Source organism: Nansenia antarctica (assembly GCF_963989245.1).
Source record: "Nansenia antarctica genome assembly, chromosome: 7".
Taxonomy (NCBI): Eukaryota; Metazoa; Chordata; class Actinopteri; order Argentiniformes; family Microstomatidae; genus Nansenia; species Nansenia antarctica.
The window spans coordinates 7,112,952-7,132,846 of record NC_137677.1 but is presented as its reverse complement, the minus strand read 5'-3'; the positions used below and the strand labels follow the sequence as shown (position 1 = coordinate 7,132,846).

The window sequence follows — 19,895 nt, the reverse complement described above, 5'->3', positions numbered from 1 at the left end:
GAGAGATCAACAGTCTGGTATTCACTATGATGTTTCCACACAACTAGAATGGATAGAGTGGTAGCCAATCACTATCCTGGCTCAGTTTCTGGGCAAATATTCAATCTGTGTATAGCCACCTTTCCAGAGTAGTGAACCACGGGTCGGAATGTGCCTTAGGCCATTCGCCATGTGGCTCAAACATGTTGCTGCTCTAGGCAGTGCTAATTGAGGGGAAGAGGCAATGCGAAGTTGAGTTAGAAATTCACCTGTTTCAAGTGGTCATACCCTCCTGGGGGAACTACAAAGCTAGATTATGGGGTTGGCGAGGTACAGTAAATCCAGGTTTAACTCTGGGGTTTCAGTGTCACAACAGTGGTTCACTTTTTACCAAATATTTCCATTGGCCTGTGTACTGTAGGCTATGTCATCTAAAGACGGTGACTTTTTTAGATGATGACATTTGAAAGTAGCCACGTTGAATAATGTATTAATATTATTCTTAATTTATATCCGTCAGCACTGCTGGGATTTCAACTAAAAGAATAATGCAAACAATTGGCTGCATGCCATCATTTATCACACGGTTCATCAGGTTCATTTCATGGAATACATAGCACTATTTCTATAAGCCCTTCACAGAAAGTCATACTTACTCATGCCTAATGATTATAATTTGGGCATCAAAACAGTGAGCGGTTGTCTTTTTCTGCCAGCAGTCCTTTCTAGTTTGACAGTTACTTTTGCCCTAAATAACTCATAACTATTCATTGGGGATGCACCCATATAAAAAGAAATGGGTGAATACAGATATGTTCAGAGCATTCTGGACTTATTAAATGTGTGGCATCATTCAACAATCAACACCAGAATCGATGGGATGGCACGTACTGAAAATCCAGACACTGGGATGACGTAAGGAATACCATGTGACTGACATGCTCTATAGCGACCATGGCAGGTGATCACACTAGTTCCCTGGATTTGTTTACATTCTAAAGGATTTGCTATTATGAGTCATCATGTATGATGGTACCTTGACATCTTCTTCCTGTCTCCTCCTCGACAGACAGTGCCTTTGGTTACTTTGAACACGTCGAGACAGTGGCCTCATCCAACCTCAGGAAACCTTTGATCCATTCTATCAAAGAATAATCACAATTAAGTGCCAGGCAGGCAAAATGAAGTCATTATTTTGGAACTAATCAATTTCAAGTTTCGGTACATACTATATGTAGTCTACTGGTTCAAAATGAATCGAACCTCTCACACTTATGAGTTGCAATCATAAAGTTCAGTTAGTTTGAGTTCCATGAAACAAGCCATGCGGCTCACTCGCCTGCACTCAGGCGGGTCATAAGCACTGGAATGGAGAGAGAGCAGCGATAGCCGGCTGCCACATCAGTCGGACAAACGGAATTCAATTGGAACTTGTAATTGCTTCCTCAGTTAGGTCCCTTTCCTCCTGGCTGTCTTTTTAGGATGTGAGTTGCTAAATGTTTGCTTATATTGAGGCAACCACTGGTACCGGCCCGAGGGAAAAGCACACACCCGAATCAGAGAACAACACACAGAACGGGGGGGAACATTCCAGCCACTCTGGGCATATTGAATAAAACAAAGGGACATCATCAGTATTCTCAGATGCAACTTCCTCCTCCTCGTTTCAAGGGTGAGGGAGAGAGAGACCCAGATATGGCTCTGGTCTGGGCTTGGGGCAGCTGTCTCTCGTCTGGGGGGGGTCTCTCGTCTGGGGGGGTCCTTCCGCCAGGGCTACTCGGTTGGCCACACCCGGCCGTCGCTAGGGGAGACAGAACCGAACACGTTATGGTAAAGCGGTACCGCGATACTGCCGGTATCTGGCGCTCACCCTTCTCCTGGCTTCTTGTCGTGTTCCCCTCTATCTCCCTTCTGGCTGTCTCCCGGCTCCTTCTCTGTGCCTCCGCCGGGGGACACAGGTGCGCTGGGTTGGGCTGATTGGCCCGGGGTATGCTCCCTACGGCCTCCCGCCTGATTGGCTAACTCGGTGATGGCTGCTGTCCGTGGCGCTGAAGGCCTTTATTTTTATGGAACCAGGGGTTGCCACAGTATGTTGAAACACAACATACAAGTATTGTATGCTGCAATCTTGGCCAGGGCTCTCGAGAAAAAGAGATCCTGTAATCTCAATGGGACTCACCTGGTTAAGTAAAGGTTTAATATATAATATAAATAACTCAATTAGTAGTGTTCCCATGTCAACCATATGGCACAATGTCACTTCCTCATTGGGACTCCCCATTTCATCCGGGAGTTGGTCCTAAAATTAACTAATTTCAGGGGTGCAAACGTGTCACCTTTCTGCTAAATTAGCAGTTTTTACCTCAAAATAGGTCATCCATGTAAATCGTGTAGATCTGCAAAAAATATATTTTGTTCTCCTCACATATAAAATGTTCTCCTCTAAGGTTAGCCACGCATTGATCATTTCATTCGTTTTCAGTCAAAACAAAAAAAGTGTCACCTTTGGGCAATCACCAGTTTGCACCCCTGTAAATTAAACTTCTCCCACATCAAACTTTTCACAGCAGACATTTTGATGCATCATAGCAGATGGCTCCATTCAATTTCAAGTGAGCCAGCCTACACAATAGTACCATGGCCCTGGCATTCCTAAATGGAATGGAGCTATTATTAATTGTATAAATAACATCTGTGTTTACTCTGCTAAGTATGACACAGATCAGAAAGTCTGCTGATCTGATCCGGATTAAAAGTTTTGAACAACTGGGACCTGAGGTCAACAAGAAAGCTCTCTCTCTCTTTCTCTTTCTGAGGACCAGCTGGTGTCGACCATGTCACCATTAAACTGGTGTCAAGAGGTTGTTGAAAGCATCCACATGGTAGTGCAGTGTACTGGAACTTTCAGGCGTATTGTTTGAAAGAATGAATCAGTCATTATTAACATTGGTGTGCACGGATTAGCAATTGGTGCGCACGGATTCACACATCGATTTTTTAATTTCTTCTACCATGTGACCCCAGGGGGGCTCCATAGGAATCTGACTATCATCGTAAACGTTATGTTCCTGTTGGCTCTGTACTCTGGCCCATCAATGAATTGACAAATGACAAATTGATTGGTTGATGACTAAGTACATGTCACAGTATGGAGTGAACACCCTTTTAGACCTTCCCCGCACAAGACCTGTGGGTAATGGGGAGCCCCTACAGGTGGGTTAGCTATCAGGCCATAAAAAAAGTGAACTGTGGAAAACCCACACTACACTCCGGTGACATGGGGATGGCACTGCAAATACAAGAGAGGGAGAACTACACTCTGGTGATATTAGTATGGCACTGCAAAGGGGAAGGAAGGACACTCCATTCCAAAACCAATAGGGCACTCTTCTGCGCATGTGAGACACACTCCCATAAGTACCCACCCGAGGTGCCACCCTTCACTCCGCACCCCTCTACAGGGACCTACAAAGTACTGGACTAGGTGGGATGTTGGAGGAAAGACACACAGGACCAGACAACACGGAGTAGGGTGCGTGGGGTAGGCTCTCACTCTCAGCTCTACCCCACAAAAAGAGAAATAAAACGATAAATAATAAAAAATCCAACGATGCACTGGAGAGAGACTCTAGGCGGCAGTCCCACGAGATCAACCCAGGTCAGCTTGGTTCTGTCAGGACCTCTCATCGGCAGCCCGAAGTCAGTCCAGGTCGGCTCAGCTAGGTCTAGTATGACTCACGTCGACAGGCCCGGGATCAGTCCAGGTCAGCTCGGCTCCACCAGGAAGTCTCTTGGCGGCAGCTCTCGTTCCGTGCCCAGACGCAGCCAGCGACCCAGCCAGCCCCCCACACAGACACACCGGCTCACGAGAACAGAGTTCACTCCAGGAGAACAACGTCGCCAACAGTCCATTCAACAGTCCGTCAACGCAAGTAATCCTTTTCCACCGTCCCTCCTCTCTGGGTAACAATAGCCAATCCCATGACTAGTTCGCTCATCAGCTAACCCGCTTCAGTCTAATTGAACTTCCCATCCTTTATTATTAGGTCCCGTTTCATCTCGTGACATTCCCTGGGGTCAACAAGATGTCTCTCTTTCCACTGAGGACCAGCTGGCGTCGACAACGTCACCATTAAACTATTGTCTAGAGGTTGTCGAAGGTATCCACATGGTAGCGCAGTATAGTGGAACCCTCAGGATTATTGTTTGGAAGAGAATGTAGCACACTAAGCCCATGCCACGTAACTACAAGGTTCCTGGTTCGATTCCGACCCTCCACATATCTTGCATGTCATCCCTCCTCTCTCTCACCCATCCTTCCTGTCAATCTCTACTGTCTGTCTCTATCCCAATAAAAGCATAAATGCCCTAAAAAACATATTTACTTTTTTTTTTTTATTATTAAAAAGAGAAGAATTAATCAGTCATTATTAACATGTCCTTTCTGGGTGTGTGAAACGGAGAGGCATGTTTGTGTCTCGATGTGGCAGTCTATTTTGTTCAACAATATAATTAGCCTCACTTTATTATTCAAAACCTCAGCGGCCTGCCTCATATCCATATCCCCATGCAAGTGCTCTGAATTCTAAGATACCCCAATTATTCAGAAGAGTGAGTTTAAGTTCAAGTCTTTTTTTATTTGTCTTACATAATGCAGAGAATGTTTTCACATGCAACGTTACTGAATGCTTTTTTTCTTTTCTTTTTTTATGGTCACACCTGTGGTAAAAATACAGAATGAACACCATCACCGAAAATCATTTATCACATTTGCATTCGTAAAGTACTGCTTTTTTCCGATGACTGTTACATGATTTCACTGAGAATTGCATGATTTGTCTGCCCTCTGCTCACAGTCGATTGAAGGCTTTAACAATTTCAGCATTTCAATGATGTTTCTCTCTTACTGACTGGATGAATATGAACCTATTATAAATCTTCTACTAGAAAACATTTACCTTTCCTTGTTACAGCAACATTCAACAACGCTGGCCTTGCATACCACTGCACAGGGAGAAATGTCACTTAAGTAAGTGATCCATCTCTACAATTATCAATGTGACTCACATGACTCACGTGCCTCTGTGACTCACATGCCTACATTCCCTATTCTTGTGAATTACACACTGCAATCATTTTGTCTTTATCTTTAGAAAAACAATATCCGTTTCTTGAATCACTCACTTCAATATCAACAGGTTGCACTTACTTCCTGTTGCTGAGTCAGAAAGCATCTCCTCTCTTTCATGTAGAGGCACGTCATCCGTAATCATGCACACAAGTAAGTGGTGTAAAAACAAAGAATAATTTTCTATTCAGGGTTAGTTTAACAACGACATGTTTGGTTGGTTTAACATCAGCTATGTCTGTGCTGTATTGATGCGTGGGTCGGCTGTGGAGGCTTTGTAATGGATTAATAGTTTAGTTCCTAAACTAGCCTGAGCCTCTCTATTCCTCCCCAGTCAAAATGATAAAAGTGTATTCCGATTTTTATTCTGCTTCTTTGTGCTACTGACGTGTCATCTTACTGACATCTTACTTTCCCCCTAATGGCATCTGTGGGTTCAAGTTTGTGCCATTGATTTGTCTCCATGATATCAGGTCATACCTGCCATGTCTATAACACTGCATGGCAGGTATGGGGTCACGAATAGCAGACCCACACATCACAGCGGTGTTGATTGTGTACTTTTCTGTGGTGCTTGTAATGATTTCTACACCTACTGAGGACAGCTTTCGGCATAGCACATGACTAAAGGCAATAACAAGGTACAGTAGCAACATACTGAAACACATGAAATCAACATCCTCCACACACACAAGTTCCTTCTTGAATCCTACAGACTCACAAATTGTCTCATATCAATTCCACAATCCAAATCTCATAAATAGAGATGGTGCACCTTTACTCTCTCGGTCCAGCGGTTCTGCCCAGCTTCAGAAGTGAGTGAAAAAACGCTTGGACGGTTATTTTTCCTGTGTGATCGGGGACGAACGATAATTGGTGCTTACTATCCACACAGAGTTGTGATGTGGGTTCTCACACCGGTCTCACACCTGTGTAAGTCTCCATACATGACTGGTTGTTACATATTCATGACAGTTTACAACAAAGCGGCCATTTTTTGAGGCAGAGGAGAGAAGCAGAGGGAAGATAAAGGAGGGAGAGAAGTCTGCAGAGGCTGCGTGAAACCGGGGGCGTAACCATATGGGCATTCCTTATGGCTCGACTGCTCCGTCTGTCAAAACAAAGAGTTCCATGAAAAGAGTTTTCAGACATTCTGGAACCCCCGGCTAACTGCCTATCCCTGGCCTGCAGCTACAGCAGTGTGACGGGTCTGACTCACACTCACATATCCATCTGGACCAGCACCAGAACAGGGGGGGCCTCGGCCACCTTGGCCTTCCGGGGCCGCAGGTTGGTCAGGCTCCTGAAGGAGGGAGTGGCCCGCAGGAGGATCTCCTTGAGGCCCGCGCGGAACTCCTGGCGGATGAGGCAGTAGATCACAGGGTTGAGGCAGCTGTTGGTGTGGGCCAGGCAAACAGTCAGGGGGAAGGCGTACGCCTGGGCGTTGTAGAAGGCCTTGCTAAAGTGCACCAGGTCGAACTTGATGAGCACGCCCCACAGCGTCAGCGCCTGGTTGGGCAGCCAGCACAGGAAGAAGGACAGGACCAGGATGGCCACCGACTTGGTGACTTTGGAGCGGCGCTTGTGGCGGCACGCCTCGCTGTCCGACCCGGCCACGCCGCTGACGCGCCGGCTGAGCACGAAGCGCAACAGCAGCAGGTAGCAGACGGTGATGACCACCAAGGGGATGACGAAGCCCAGCAGCACCTTCTGTAGCTGGTACATGCCCAGGAGGAGCTGGGGGTCCCAGCTGCCCGACTCGGGGAAGCGCACCAGGCACAGCACGTCCTCCTCCGACACCTGGGCGCTGGTGGAGTAGATGGCGTGCGGCAGCGTGGCCACCAGGGACACCACCCAGACGCCCAGGCTGATCCACTTGGCGCCGACCGCCGCCGCCCGCCGGCTGTGCATCTTCATGGCCGACGTGACGGAGTAGTAGCGCGCCACGCTCATGGCGGTGAGGAAGAACACGCTGGCGTACATGTTCATGGTGGTGACAGAGCTGACGATCTTACACATCACCCTGCCGAAGGGCCAGCGGAAGTCCAGCGCCGTGTCCACGGCCCAGAAGGGGAGGGTGAGGACGAACTGGAGGTCGGTGAGCGCCAAGCCCATTACGAAGCAGTTGATGGATGACTGCTTCTGCCGGTGACGGGAGTGGAGCAGGTACAGCGCCAGGCTGTTGCCTACGAGCCCCAGGGCACACACCACGGAGTACACCAGGGCGATCATCACACGCACGGCGATGTTGGAGCCATCTCCGTGTAGGTCCAGGATAGATTGATTGGTTAAGAGCTGCAACCAACAGCGGAGCGACAGGTTTCCAGTAGAACCACCGGTGCAGTTGGCCAGTCCAGCATTGTCTTGCAGTATCTGCTCGCACTCCTCCGGTGCAAGTGTTTGCATGCTGTTGTTCTGCTGCATGGCTGGCTTAGTCTGTCATTCATTCACTCACTCTCTCTTCAATCCATGTAGCAAGTGGGAGATGTATATGTTATGCTCAGAAGTAGAAAAAAAGAATTCAAGATGATGGTAAGAAAAAAAAGCATAGTACAGTGGGACTCTGAACATACCTGTCCTGTATATTATCTTTGGAAAGCTTTAATTTAGTCTAATCTGAGTTTGTTTTTTCTTCTTCTCCTTGGTGTAGCCTAGTTGTAGTATCGTCTCTCATTCACTTATCTGAGCTCGGCAGCGGATCGCATTCTTTTATAGCCTACTATCCGCGTGCGCGCGCGCAAGGCACAGGCGTGTTACCCCCGCGCGCTGACTGCCTCCCGTTAGAAACGACCTGGACAATCCTGTCGTGTCCACACTAACCTTTCAGTGATGCTTAATTCGTAATGCGTGATGCTGAATATACCGTGACGATGTATGGCAATGGTGTTTATGGTGTGTGTCGGTTGCGTCTTGTCCTGATTTTCAAGGTGTGCGTAAAACCAAACCAAAAAAAAGTCGTGGAGAGAGGAGACGTGTGCATGCAAACTCACTTGTTTGATTAAATGCATTCAGACGAGATACGACATCACTGTACTCACTACTTATTAATAATTTTCTATCTTAAAAAAAAACGCTGGAAATTGACAGTTGTATTCATCACGCGCGCCTATATCATAATGGCAGGTGTTTATCTCGCGCTCTCTCGCAGCAGATTATTATGACTCATCTCAGCCTTGACTGAATGGGTGATCTTGCATCTATTGTTCCCTTTTGCTTTGTATGGGACACGTGTTGAATGGAGACATTATGGGGTTGCGCAGCGACTGAGGGGCGCATGTCATGTCTCGAGTCAATAGAGGAACATTTTATGTCAGTCGATTAGATGATTAGAAAATAATAATAATTTTTTAAAAAGGTACGTTTACAATTTAATTATTTGCAGATTTTCAGGATAACTAAACAAAAACAAAGCATTTCTTAACAGATAATAATATTAAAAAACAACAAAAAAGTACGTTTACAATTTCATTATTTGCAGATTTTCAGGATAACCCCAAAAAATAATATTGTGCAGAAACAAAGCATTGTTTACAATGTACCTATGACAACACAAACGAGTATAGGAACTTCGTGTTTTTATTCAGACAGTAAGGCAGGTTCTCATTTATTTCATTAGTTAATTGAAGTTATATTCTTCTAAATGTCATTATGTGCAGATTTTGGCTTCATTATAATAGGTATAATCGTTTTTTACAGGATCAAGCTGATATTATTCAGTCAGAGATTCTTTCTTTTGGCAGATTCTCTCCACTGCTTTCAAAGTGACACTGCAAAATGTTTAAATCAGTGCAAAAAAGGTGAGACTGTGTAGGTGGGTACTAGTAAACCTTACAGTAAAAAAAAAAAAAAAAAAAAATTTGCACCTTCTGAATAATCTGACCTCGATGTTCAGTAACAAACTCCAGTAACGAAAGCAAACAGTGTCTGCACAATAGCATAGCATTGAAAAGTGATGACTTCTGACTTTGCCGAGAGTCTAACTTTAATATGGAGTTCTGTTGAATGGAATATTTTTGGAAGAATCTTTGAGAGGGTTTTTGATTCTTTAGTAGGAGACCGTCATTGGACCTGGTTGGACAGAACAGAACCTTGTACTTCATTGTCTTACTTGAAGTCCATGAACTACATACTACATATACTGTATATATATATATATATATATAGTTTATGTATCCTAGGAATCTCTTTCAAACAGGTATGATTGTTGAGTGCACTGAGTAGATTATCTTGGTGGATGGATGAAAGAATGAATCAATTAATGAATCAATGACCATTAGCACAATGGTAAATGGTAAATGGACTGCACTTATATAGCGCCTTTTTTGCTGCTCCAAAGCTGCTCCAAAGCGCTGTACAATGGCCTCTCATTCACCCATTCACACACACATTCACACACCAATGGCGGCAAGCTGCCATGCAAGGCACTGGTCCGCTCACTGGGAGCAATTTTGGGGTTCAGTGTCTTGCCCAAGGACACTTCGACATTTCGACACTTCAACCTTGCGATCATTAGACGCCAGCTCTACCTCCTGCGCCACAGCCGCCGGCTCCCGCCACAACAGTTGTCCTAAAACACCACTGTGGGGACAATGACCAGCAAGGTCAGACCAGAGCTCATACGGTGTTCTTGAACAGTACTCCAACCAGGAATTGCATTTGAAGCCAGATGTGAACTGTGACATGATGCTGTCCACCACCTGAATAAAAGATAACATCATTTTCAGACGGAGGAACCGTGGGAGGACAACCTTGCGTACTTTATTACGAACTCCATTCACATCTCTGCATGGGTGTATTCCTTTGTGCTCTCACCTCGTTAGTAACACAATGTTCTGGGCTATTTATTCTCAAGAGGAAATCACATGAACTCTCATTATAACCACAACATTGCCTTGTCCAGGGTCAAACCCAATTCAAGTTTCAAGTTTATTGTTACGTCCAATTATGTTTAACGTGTAAGAGAGTACAATTCTTAGGCTTCGGTTCCTGGTATTGCAGCACAAGACAAGAAGGCAATATGCATAATTCAAGATAATTTAAAAAAAAGTTACAATAGTCAGCGGTCACTGGGTCGGTCACTGGGTCACACTAAGTGACAAATAAGAGTATTTACAGCAGTATCTTGCAATTTGTAGACAATAAGGCACTATTCAATAAAAATGTTAATATAAAAAGTCAAATATACCAAGATGTTTCTAAAGTAATCATGTGGAAGTGGAGCACTCAATGGCATCAGATTAATACTTTGTAAGATCACAATTTTTCAGACGAAAAGGATTCTCCTTTTCTCTTGTGTCTCAAAGATGATTGTTTTATTCTCTGTGGCTGGTGAGATTTGATCCCAGGGGGATATTCCATCAACCATCACTAAAGGAAAATCCAGGCTTATTTTGATACGTTTTGTGAGATTTATTAAAAGAAAAATCTGGGTTTATTTTGATAAGTCTCACGATTTGAATAAACCTGGACTTTCCTTAAGCGACATTGATTGATTACTCCCCAGGTCTGCAGCACACCAGAAGGCTGTGTTTGTTTACTGCGCTAAAGCCTCGGCATTAGCTGCAGCACTGCAGACTGTGTATGGTTCTATCTGGGTGGTTTGGCAAAATAATTCAGACATTAGCTCCTCTTACCTGTGACATAGCCCACACTCTATTACAACATGGTAAAAGCATTCCAATTTGTATTCAGTTCTTATCTTATCTTCTTGTGAATTAATTAATACATCAATTAATAAATGACACTTTATTGACCCATCCCTTTTAGTATTTGTAGACTAAGTTTCATCCCAGTGGTGTGACAATGACCTACAGTGTGTGTGACCCAGCGACCACTGACCGGTCAGTGAAACCAGCACTGTGTTTGCATAATATCTGTGTGAGTGCCAGCTGCTGTGTGTGTGTGTGTGTGTGTGTGTGTGTGTGTGTGTGTGTGTGTGTGTGTGTGTGTGTGTGTGTGTGTGATTGTATTGGCCCTAGTCACCTCCAGTGTATACAATTCAAGATCCTAATCTCGAACATGAATTGTGTTGAAGAAGTAATTAAAATATAAGAGGCTTTGTTATTGTCACTCAATTCAATTCGAGTTAACATTATTTCAGACACATAACAGCAAAGACAAAGAAAAATAATAAGAAAAATACTATATGAGGACAAACAGTATGTACAGAAATATGAGACCATAGCATTTCACTGGTCCACAGTGATCAGAACACACACAGACATTTGTTCCAATGTTTCCAAAAACATGAGGAACGCCTTGTGTCACTTTGTGTAGGCTCAGTTAGAGCTATTATGATTTTTTTGTTTTTTTAATAAATTAGCCGACACATACATGTATATGTTATGGTACATGTGGGAAAACTAGGGTTAGGGTTAGGTGCTAGGGTTAAGGTTAGGGTTAGGGATAGGGTTATGGTTAGGGTTAGGATTAGCGTTAGGGTTAGACATGCCAGCATTATACCAAGTCGACGTAGCTTACCCTAACCCTAGTTTTCCCACATGTACCGTATTCCCACATGTACCGTAACACATAGATGAAATTCCTCGACAAAGCATGAAAGGTGGGAACATTACTAGTCACAAACATGTGTTGTGGTTTCAGGCACAGAGGAGGAGAGTTGGGACGTTGCCTGTTTATTGATAGCACAGGGAACAAACTTCAGCCCACCTCAGCACACCCCCACCAGGTGTGCTGGAAGTTTTCGGTTTGCAACGCTGGCGCTACACATTGTCACCATCACATAAATCATTCCTGATGATATGACCCAAATATCTTACTTCATTCATTACTTAGCGCTTGGTCTGTCATAAGGAAGGAAGGAAAAGTTTGCTTCTGACTCTCCTTGGTTTTAGAAATCATGATATTCATCACTCTTTTTACTGTTTTTATGTCATACTAGTATACACCATAACTTGTGCAGACTGAGCAGGTGCTATAAGCCAGCACTATAAGGACAACTACAATCAGCATCATGTGGTTAATAAGACTATTCCCCATTATACATCCAGTCTTACACTCTTTTAACTAAGATCATCTATATGTTACGGTACATGTGTGAATATGGTACATGTGGGAAAACTAGGGTTAGGGTTAGGTGCTACGTTGACTTGGTACATGCTGGCATGTCTAACCCTAATCCTAATAACCCTAACCCAACCCCTAACCCTAGCACCCTAGCACCTAACCCTAATCCTAGTTTTTCCACATGTACCGTATTCCCACATGTACCGTATTCCCACATGTACCGTAACATACAGTATATACAAACTGAAGAGAACAGGTGACAGTATTCCAACTTGTCACTACTATTACAACTTTATTATTACAAGTTGTATTACAACTTGGTCACTAGGAAGGATGCAGAGGCTCTTACTCCATCGAGCTGGCATGGTTTGAGAATAACAAACATGCTTGTGTGGGGACGCCTCAAAGTCACTCTTGTAGTATAACAAACTATTTACCATGATTAATTTGGTCAAATGCCACAGCGTATTGTAGTGTTGTCTTCTATACGTATTAACAACTTCCCTCAGTGCATACATACACAAAATCTGTGCCGTGTTTATTTTAAAACCAAATTGATTGCCAGTGGTGATTATGTATTCTTGAAGCATATCCAAGAGAATTCTTTGCAATACTTCATTCCAAATAAATAATTGGAAAATATGCTAGCCAGCGCAATTGGCCTGAAATGTTCTATTCTGGATGATTTATCGGTTTTGTCTTTGACAACTTTCACTTTCAATAAGGCAAAACAAAATAGAGTCAGGTAAACCATGCATTAACGATCCAGAAAAACATATAGCAAGGAACACTGAGATCCTAAACCTCACCCACATTAAATCTCAGTAGACCCAGTAAGACCCAGTAACCCCATCAATACAAGATGGCAAGAGCATCTTACAGTTATTGATAACCTTAACTTCTCTCCTAATAGACTTTGTGAAGTTGTTTGGCCATGGAGTTTGCCCTCATGGCCTGCTCATTTCTTTTAATGAAGTGTACAGCATATTTCAATCTTGCATTTGCATTTTTCTTGTGTTCACACTCCAAAACATTTAAAATGACCTTGCCCTACTTGAGGTCTTTTTCATCAAAGCTTGTCACATTTATTATATACCTACCATGCTTAGCTTTTCTTGATAAAACCCTTCTAAATGAAGTTAATTAATTTAGCCATTTAGCAGACACTTTTAAGCCAAGGCGATTTACAATTAGGAATTACAGGGACATTCCCCCTGGAATAACTGAGGGCTAAGTGCCTTACTCAAGGGCACACTAGTAGTGGTGTGGTTTCAGGCGGGATTTGAATTCACAACCTTCCGATCACAAGTCCAACTCACTATCCACTAGACTAGACCACCCCTAGTGACACGTACTGTATATATTATTAATTCCATCCTGGCCTGAGATTATGTAGTTTAGACCTTTTTTGGCTAAATTATTAACTACCACAATTTTGTCATACATTGTACATGAATCAATATTGTGGTTTTGGTTCTTACAGTTAATGTTGCCACATGGAATAGCATCAAGTGGTATATATTACTTAGGCTCTTATCAGCCAATGAATTGTCATGCCAGAAGTCATAGATAGTTCAGTAGTAAAGTGGCTGTGAGCTTAAGGTTTCCATAGTCCGTATACATGGGGTTTGCTTGGGGAAGATAGTCAATACTACAATGGGCTTGTTCATGAGTCTGATCGCCTGGGGGAAGTAGCTGTTAGTTAGCCTCTGAGTTTTGGCCCTGAGGCTCCGGAAGAGGCCTCACCTCTCGGTTTGAACAGGCTGTGGTCGGGGTGGCTGGGATCTTTGATGATCCTCTGGGCTTTGCTGACACACTGTTTGTCGTATATATCCTGGATGGAGGGAAGATTACATCCAGTGATGCGCTCGGCTGTCCGCACCACCCTCTGTAGTGCTTTGCTGTTGGGGGCAGTGCAGTTGCCATGCCAGGCAGTGATGCACCCAGGCAGTATAATCTTGGTTGTGCCTCTGTAGAAGGCCCCCAGGGTCTTGTACCACCAAACTTCTTCAATCACCTGAGGTGAAAGAGGCACTGCTGTGCCTTTTTCACCATCTGTTTGGTATGCACTTCTTTCGTGTAACGTCAGAGGTCCAACTCTGTGTCGTGTAGCCATGCCCGCATCTCTGGTTCTAAGTCGAAGAGGCTGGCTTCCGAGGGTAGTCTATATACTGTATATATTTGGTATGCACGTCCCAGGTGAGGTCATCATAGATATGGACACGGAGGAACTTAAAACTGCTGACCCTCTATACGGCTGACCCATTGATGGTGATGGGGGTCCTGTTCCCGACCGTCCCTCCTGAAGTCCACTACCAGCTCCTTGGTCTTGTCAGTGTTGAGGGTGGTTCTCCTGGCTGTACTGAGCCAGGCGGTCGACCTCTCTCCTGTAGGCCGTCTCATCGTTGTCGGCAATCAGGCCATAAAAGCATTCTTATTATATACAAATCCAGTTGCTATGCGTCAGTCCACCTCTAGCCTAATCACACTGATCAGCTGTTCCTATGCCAGAGAACGGTCACCCCCCCAGGTGTTCTGCCACACACTGTACCTGTGCTTAGAGCTGTTATGGACTCCCTTGCCCCATGGAAATCAATTCGAATGAAAATCAAAGACATTGTATTGCATGTATTGTGTCCCACCGGTAATTATTGTAATAGGAGGGAGAGAGTGTCATCCATGCAGGGTAATGGAGATATAGCTGTGTATTTTTCTTTTGAGCCTCTGAGTGTTGTGATGAATTAAACTTGCTGGCTTGGATTATTATTTTATGGATCTTAGTTCTGTCAGGAAACTCACGTCGGTTTAACCGTTATTGCATGAAAATGGTAATACGTTTAGTCTTGGCATATTCGGATGGCTTTAGAGCTTTAGAGCTCCCTGTCTGAGTTAAAGACCAGTAGGTATATAATAAATGTGACAGGCTTTGATGAAAAAGACCTCAAGTAGGGCAAGGTCATTTTCCATTTTTTGACAGATTATGAAAGTGCAGATTCTAAGCTTTCAAATGATGTGTCATACATTGAAATCTGGAAATAGTTGAAGGAGATAATATCTTCATTGTGTCGTGGCAGGAGCCTGGAAGAGAGCCTGGTGTCTTTACTCCCTCCAGGAGCTTTTGTATTAGAATATGCGCATTTTTCAATGTCACCGTAACTGTGTCCCAGTTGTTTTCGGTATGGAGGGCAGCAGAGAAACTGGAACATGGAACCCATGCAAAGACACATGCCAGACTGTTGATTGCTGGCCATCCCATTCAGTCCTCTGGTTGGAGAGAGAAACCACACAAAACTAGCTCTCATAGTCAGTACAACCACATAAACTGTTGATGCTGTGGAGGAGCGTTGACGTGGCTACTCAGAAGCCTTGTCCCTTGAACCCCCTGTGACTGTGTAGTGCATTCATGTAAACCAGCTGTTCCCTCCCCTGACAGACAGCTTGTGCTGTTGACTCACAGTGCCCGCACAGTGAACTAACGCTAGCTTCATTTCGGGCAGGGCACAGGGTAAGTCAGTGGTAGCTGTCAGGTGAGAGACCAGATCAGCTGTTTTACACCCAACACAATCACATGTTACATGCTGATATGACGACCTATTTAAGCAGTCAGTCTAGACACCTCTGTGTCGCCTACACTGTTGCTCCTGGTACGGTTGGTCGTTACTGTGCTATTTTGAGTTTTGCTATTGTTTTTGTTCCCAATACCCCCCCCCCCCCAGACTCCAGCTGCTTTGGTTCTTATCAGACTGTATCTATAGGGGGGTTGATAGATGTATGGACTCCCTGCTATGTAATCATTGTGTGTGTTGTAGGCGGTTATAACTCCTAGACAGAGAGCTCTCAAAAGAGCGGAAGGATCCACATAATGCCAAGCCTATTGCATAACCGTTTTATACTCAATCAATAGTTAAACTAAGACGTGAGTGTTCCTGACTGAAAGAAGGGAGAGGGAGGAGATGGCATTTACACAGCATACAGTATACCACAGATGGTCAGACATTGATATTTTGTAATGGATTATTATTATGATTGTACAGCTGGAACAACACAGAGACACTGACAATGTCGCCCGGAAGGTTACAGTTTTTCTTGATCACTTAAACCATTTTGATCACTTGATCACATGTCTACCACAATAACATAAGCAAAACTTAGAGCAAAACTTTAGCAAAAAAAAATACAGTGCTTTTATATACAGATTTCTCCTTTTGGCTCTACATTCCAAAAGTTTGCACTCGAAATCAAACTTTATGATCTTTATCTATATATGTTTTTAGGGCATTTCCGCTTCATTGGGATAGAGACAGTAGAGATTGGCAGGAAGGATGGGTGAGAGAGAGGAGGGATGACATGTACATTTACATTACATTTTTGGCATTTAGCAGACGCCTTATTCCAAAGCGACTTACAATCAATACATTTGAATACTAAGCATGTGAATCAGCAGTCCACCATTCGTTGCAGGAAGAGTACTCTAGCTCGGGCCCGGGGCCACTGATAGAAGGAAAAACCTTCTCCCTATTATCGCCTTCTACTAAAACTTTTTTTTTTTTTTTTTTTATTTTAATATTACTGGAGAAACTGAGAAACAGTACAAGGGGGGCAATAGAAGTTCTTAGGGACACAGTAGAGGGGAAAGCGGGTGTCTTTAGGAGACGTAGTGGTGAGGGTCAGAAGATTAGCAGTTAAGATGTAACATGAAGGATAGGTTCATGGAGTCGAGATTAAAGTGGAGATTCTCAGCTTTTTAGTTCATGGTATTTCTGTACGTGATATTGGTTGTCCCCTTATTTCAGGGTACCCAAAAGTGGTCGGGACAATTGGCTTGACAGGTGTTTCTGGTTCATTAGGTGTGTTCCATCACATCATATGTGCGGTCATAAGAGAGCTTTCAAAGTCTAGTATTGATTACAGGCTTTGTGTTTAGCCTTTGAAGTCTGCTGATGGTGTCTGTCAATACGACCAGAGAGTCAATGAAAGCCAGGGACGTCATTATGAGGCAAGGACGTGTGGTCAGGGGAGGCAGAGCCCCACCAGTCATACTCCAATGAAAGTAGGTGTTACGAAAAGTTTTTTAAAAATATATATATGTTACGGTACATGTGGGAATACGGTACATGTGGGAAAACTATGGTTAGGGTTAGGTGCTAGGGTGCTAGGGTTAAGGTTAGGGTTAGGGTTAGGGGTAGGGTTAGGGTTAGGGTTAAGGTTAGGGTTAGGTTTAGACTTGCTAGCATGTACCAAGTCGACGTAGCACCTAACCCTAACCCTAGTTTTCCCACATGTACCGTATTCCCACATGTACCGTAACATATATATTTCTTTATTTTTTCACTGATTTGTGTTATAAATATCATTTCTGTACTGAGTTCCGCTGCAAAAACAGGGAGAGACCAAGGTGCAGCAGCAACAAGCTCAGACTCACCTGGTTGCGCGACCCCTCTGCGATGGAGCATGGAGCGGGTTGGGTACCTGTTACAAACTGCACTGAAAAAGCACCAGGGTGGGCAGCTGGCTACCTCACTGAGGGGCGTGTAATGAGACCACCTAATTGTGGCTCGCCGTCCCTCCACATTAGCTAACTCTAACAAAAAACTTCCAGCACTGCAAAAATGGAAAGCATTATATCTATCCTTAAACATTTCTCAAAATTGGTCTTTCAATCAAAGCAGGGAGTAATAAACAATGGAAGACAAATGCCTGAGCTTAAGGACTTACTTCAAACGAAGGGACAGGAAATAACACTTGTTTCAAAATGGCGTGGTACTGCAACTCGTGCTGGCTGTCAACGCATAGCTAGCCATAGCACTGTAGCAGGCACATAGATCTGGTTTTTAGGATATTTACTTCGTTTTCAAGTAAAGTTAAGACCATGCAATATGTGTTTTAATTTGTGTAGGCTATTGTGCAACCTGACAATTGAATGGTGAATTTAAGCTACCTCTATCGAGTTCATATGTGTGTAAGGCCCAATCCCAATTCAACCCTTGGCCCTCCATTTTAGCCCTACCCCTCTGTTTTGTGCGTTCACATGTAGGGTAGTGGTGTCCCAATTCTTGTATTCAAATATTAACATATTTATTTTTACCAGAGTGATGTCAAGAGTAAAGTCTAGAGAAAAATGGGAACTGCCAAACATCCACAGCATACCACCTCATCTGTGAAATATGGCGGAGAGGTGGCTTGGGCATGTATGGCTTCCACTGGAACTGGCTCACTTGAATGAATGAATGAATGAATGAATGATGAATGAATGAATGAATGAATGATGAATGAATGAATGAATGAATGATGAATGAATGGTCTTTATTGTCATTAATACAGTACAGGTACCGTACAACGAAATTTAGGAGGGGGGGCTCCCCTGGTGCTTGGAAAAAAGACTAAAAACAAGAGAGCCAAGGGTAAAAACAAAAAAGAGAAAAGAGCTGGTTGACATAAATAAATAAAGGCTATGTACACTATCTACTATACAATAAAACACTGTGCTGTACACTATGCTATGCTATAAATATCCTAACGTTTTCCTATATCTGAACCTTATGGAACTGCCAAACATCCACAGCATACCACCTCATCTGTGAAATACGGCGGAGAGGTGGCTTGGGCATGTATGGCTGTCACTGGAACAGGCTCACTTGTCTTCATTGATGATGTAACTGCTGACAGCAGCAGCAGAATATATTCTGAAGTGTAGAGAAACATCTTGTTTGCTGGAGTGGAAGGAAGGAAATGCATTAAAATTCATTGGATGGCGCTTCATCATAAAGGCGGGAAAAAAACAATGATTCTGCCATAGCAACTAGGTTTTATTTTTTTTCAGGACCCAAAAAGTGGAAAGTTGTTGACTTGGCCAAGTCAATCTGCAGATTACAATCCTATTGAACATGAATTTCATTTGCTGAAGTGGAGACAAAACATCCTCGTAACAAACAACAACGGAAGGTTTCAGGAAAAAGCTGCGGAGGGCGCGAGGCTTCGTTGAACACCGTCTCACCCCCGTCTGATTGGACTGTTTGCCCTCCTCCCCTCCTCGTCTAGACTCCCGCACCAGCAGGCGTGCGAACAGCTTCTTCCCTGCAGCGTTTTCCTTTGCCCGCTAGCCCCCCCCCCCATACCTCTACCCCACCAACCAGCCCCCTCCTCTCCCAACAGGGGGAACATTACACACACACCCCTATACCACTCAGGACATCAACTTAGCTTTTGCACTACAGCTGTTTGGCACCCTGTACATATAGCCTAACTGTACATATTGTATTGATATCTATTGCCCTTGTTCTGTACATATCACACTGCACATGTCTTAACTGTACACATCTTTGCCATTGTCTCTATATATCACACTGTACATATATCTGTCCATACGTTTATGGCTTTTGCACAGTGCACTATTGCACCAGTTAGATGCTAAACTGTGTTTCGTTGTCTTTGTACTTGCACTCTGTCAATGACAATTAACATTTAATGTGAGTCGGAATGTGAAAGATGGCTGCAGTACTGGCCTGGCAGAGCATCACCAGAGAAGATACCCAGCATCTGGTGGGGTCAAACGGTAGCAGACTTCAAGCAGTTATTGCATGCAAAGGATTGTCCACCAAATACTAAACATGAGTTCTTAATTTGAACATTAAGGCCCAATCCCAATTCACTTCAATGATTCATCGAACTATAGATTTTTTTTTTTTTTGGATTTTGCATTGCAAATACTAGATTTGTTGAGTCATACACCTCAAATAGAAAAGACCACCAGAAGCACACACAC

At 43.8% G+C, this 19,895-nt stretch overlaps 1 protein-coding gene across 1 annotated transcript; it reads right to left on the bottom strand.

Annotated features, from left to right (window-relative positions):
• Positions 1 to 6,328: 6,328 nt before the first annotated feature.
• On the bottom strand, positions 6,329 to 7,531 carry rxfp3.2b (relaxin family peptide receptor 3.2b; the record flags this gene model as incomplete). Its single annotated transcript, XM_080536046.1, has 1 exon — positions 6,329 to 7,531. The coding sequence occupies one exon, from the start codon at positions 7,529 to 7,531 to the stop codon at positions 6,329 to 6,331; it is 1,203 nt and encodes a 400-aa protein (XP_080392172.1).
• Positions 7,532 to 19,895: the final 12,364 nt, after the last annotated feature.